Source organism: Bremia lactucae, linkage group LG7, assembly GCF_004359215.1.
Source record: "Bremia lactucae strain SF5 linkage group LG7, whole genome shotgun sequence".
Lineage (NCBI taxonomy): Eukaryota > Oomycota > Peronosporomycetes > Peronosporales > Peronosporaceae > Bremia > Bremia lactucae.
In genome coordinates, this window is record NC_090616.1 from 1128877 (window position 1) to 1130643 (window position 1767).

Consider the following 1767-nt stretch of genomic DNA (forward strand, 5'->3'; position numbering starts at 1 on the left):
TATGCTTAAGTTCTTTTATTTCGATCTATTCAATACTAACTTAATTACATTCTAATACAAAACACGTTATAAAGTCTTATTTTTTCTCTCTCTTTGCGCGCGTCCAGTGCTGACTGGATCGCAGAGCAAGTAGATATAATAGCTTATATCTATCACTGGATAAGCTTTCCGAATATTACTAAGTAAAGTAATATTCTCCAAATATTTTCCACCTTTTAGATAATATATGAACAACCTTTAAGTGTTACTTTCATGTAACGATACACCCCGTTACATACGATACACGAAGAGAATTTGAAAGATTGTAATGAAATCACAAAATAATACAAAACAACAACTACTCATTTTACAAAGGTATGGTCTTTGAATGCACACTTCATTATCTATCTCGAAAAAACTTCTTTTGCCTTCTTCTCGGTGGCATAATATGGCGGAAGTAGCTTCTTTATGGTTTCCATTTTGTTTTCTGTAAAAAAACTCGAAGAGCTGGGAAACGTGTGAGAAACTTTGATGGTTGCAATCGTGGGATCAGGCTGAGTGGTCTTTGTAATTCGAGAATTGCCTTTGGCGACATCATTAAGGAATTGAAAGGCTAGTCCGAGGATGTCAAGTGATTCTTGACGCAGACTTCCGGCAATTATCGAATCCGTTGCTGAAAACTAAGCATACAAACACACAATTAATAAAGTTCACCTACGTAGCATCTCAGCCTATATATACTTACAAAAGCAGCAGTACGTAAATTTTCCGATGTACTGATTTCGGCCTTATCGACCATTACGATCGCGGGAAATATGGTATCATCCCCCGACATGAAGGATGGAAGATATTGCAGAATATCCCCTTCCCACTACCGACGTACGAGTGAGAAATGATCACAAAAACGTTAGTTATAAATGGCCACGTACCCCTCCTTCTTCCCGCAATTCACGTAAAATTGCTTCTTGAAGTTCTTCATTTTTCATGACCCCCCCTTTTGGAAATAACAAATCAAAGTACTGAGTTGACGAGGGTGAAACCATACCAAACATCAAGAGGCCTTCCGGATTCACAGTCATTGGAAGTATCATAATCTTGAGTCGTCCGGTCCCAATGGTCGCTTCAACACTACGATCTGTGTTGGCAACAGTATGCTCTTGAATCTTACCAGCATCTGTTGCAAAGCGTAAACCTGATATGTGTAAATTTTCTTTTGAAATCTGAATACCAAACCTTTCGGCTTCATCAAGAAAGTTTTTGTACATCTTTATGGTTCGCAGTCCCATCAAAGACATGTGGTCGAGATAGGGTGGGACTGATTTCGAAAAACCTCCGCTTCGAAATTTTTTCGACTTGACAGCACTCGCCTCGTATTTCGTTATGATCTCGCTTTGGAGCTGATTCCACTCCATCTCGGCTTCCTGTCTGCGTTGGGGGAGTTTCACGTCGACCCCTTGAAATTTGTCAAGCTCGAAGGTCATTGCGCGTTTAATCGCAGCGTGGATTTCCTCTTCGGTACTTTTGTGAACGTTGACATGCTTCGCCAATATCATTTGTTTTACTTCTTCGACCGGCAGCGCCTTATAAACCTTTTTGATTTCTTTGTTCTTCTGCTTCTTCACTTTCAGACAGACGCTAATTACTTCCGGATGGGACGTCTCACCAGTTGGAGTGAACACGCTTTCAAAAGCAGCTTCAATTCTGTGCAATCCAGCAGCCGCTTCAGCGTGTTCCACAGCTTCTACAGCGTGCTCTACATTCTCTACCAATCCGATTGGTCCGTGTCTC

The 1767-nt window shown here is 40.8% G+C and overlaps 1 protein-coding gene across 1 annotated transcript; it reads right to left on the reverse strand.

Annotated features, from left to right (window-relative positions):
• Window positions 1–323: 323 nt before the first annotated feature.
• Window positions 324–1767, reverse strand: CCR75_008157 (uncharacterized protein). Its single transcript, XM_067966211.1, has 3 exons — window positions 909–1767; window positions 725–850; window positions 324–659 (listed from the first exon to the last, which is right to left on the reverse strand). The coding sequence occupies exons 1-3, from the start codon at window positions 1530–1532 to the stop codon at window positions 384–386; spliced, it is 1026 nt and encodes a 341-aa protein (XP_067815936.1). The 5' UTR covers window positions 1533–1767; the 3' UTR covers window positions 324–383.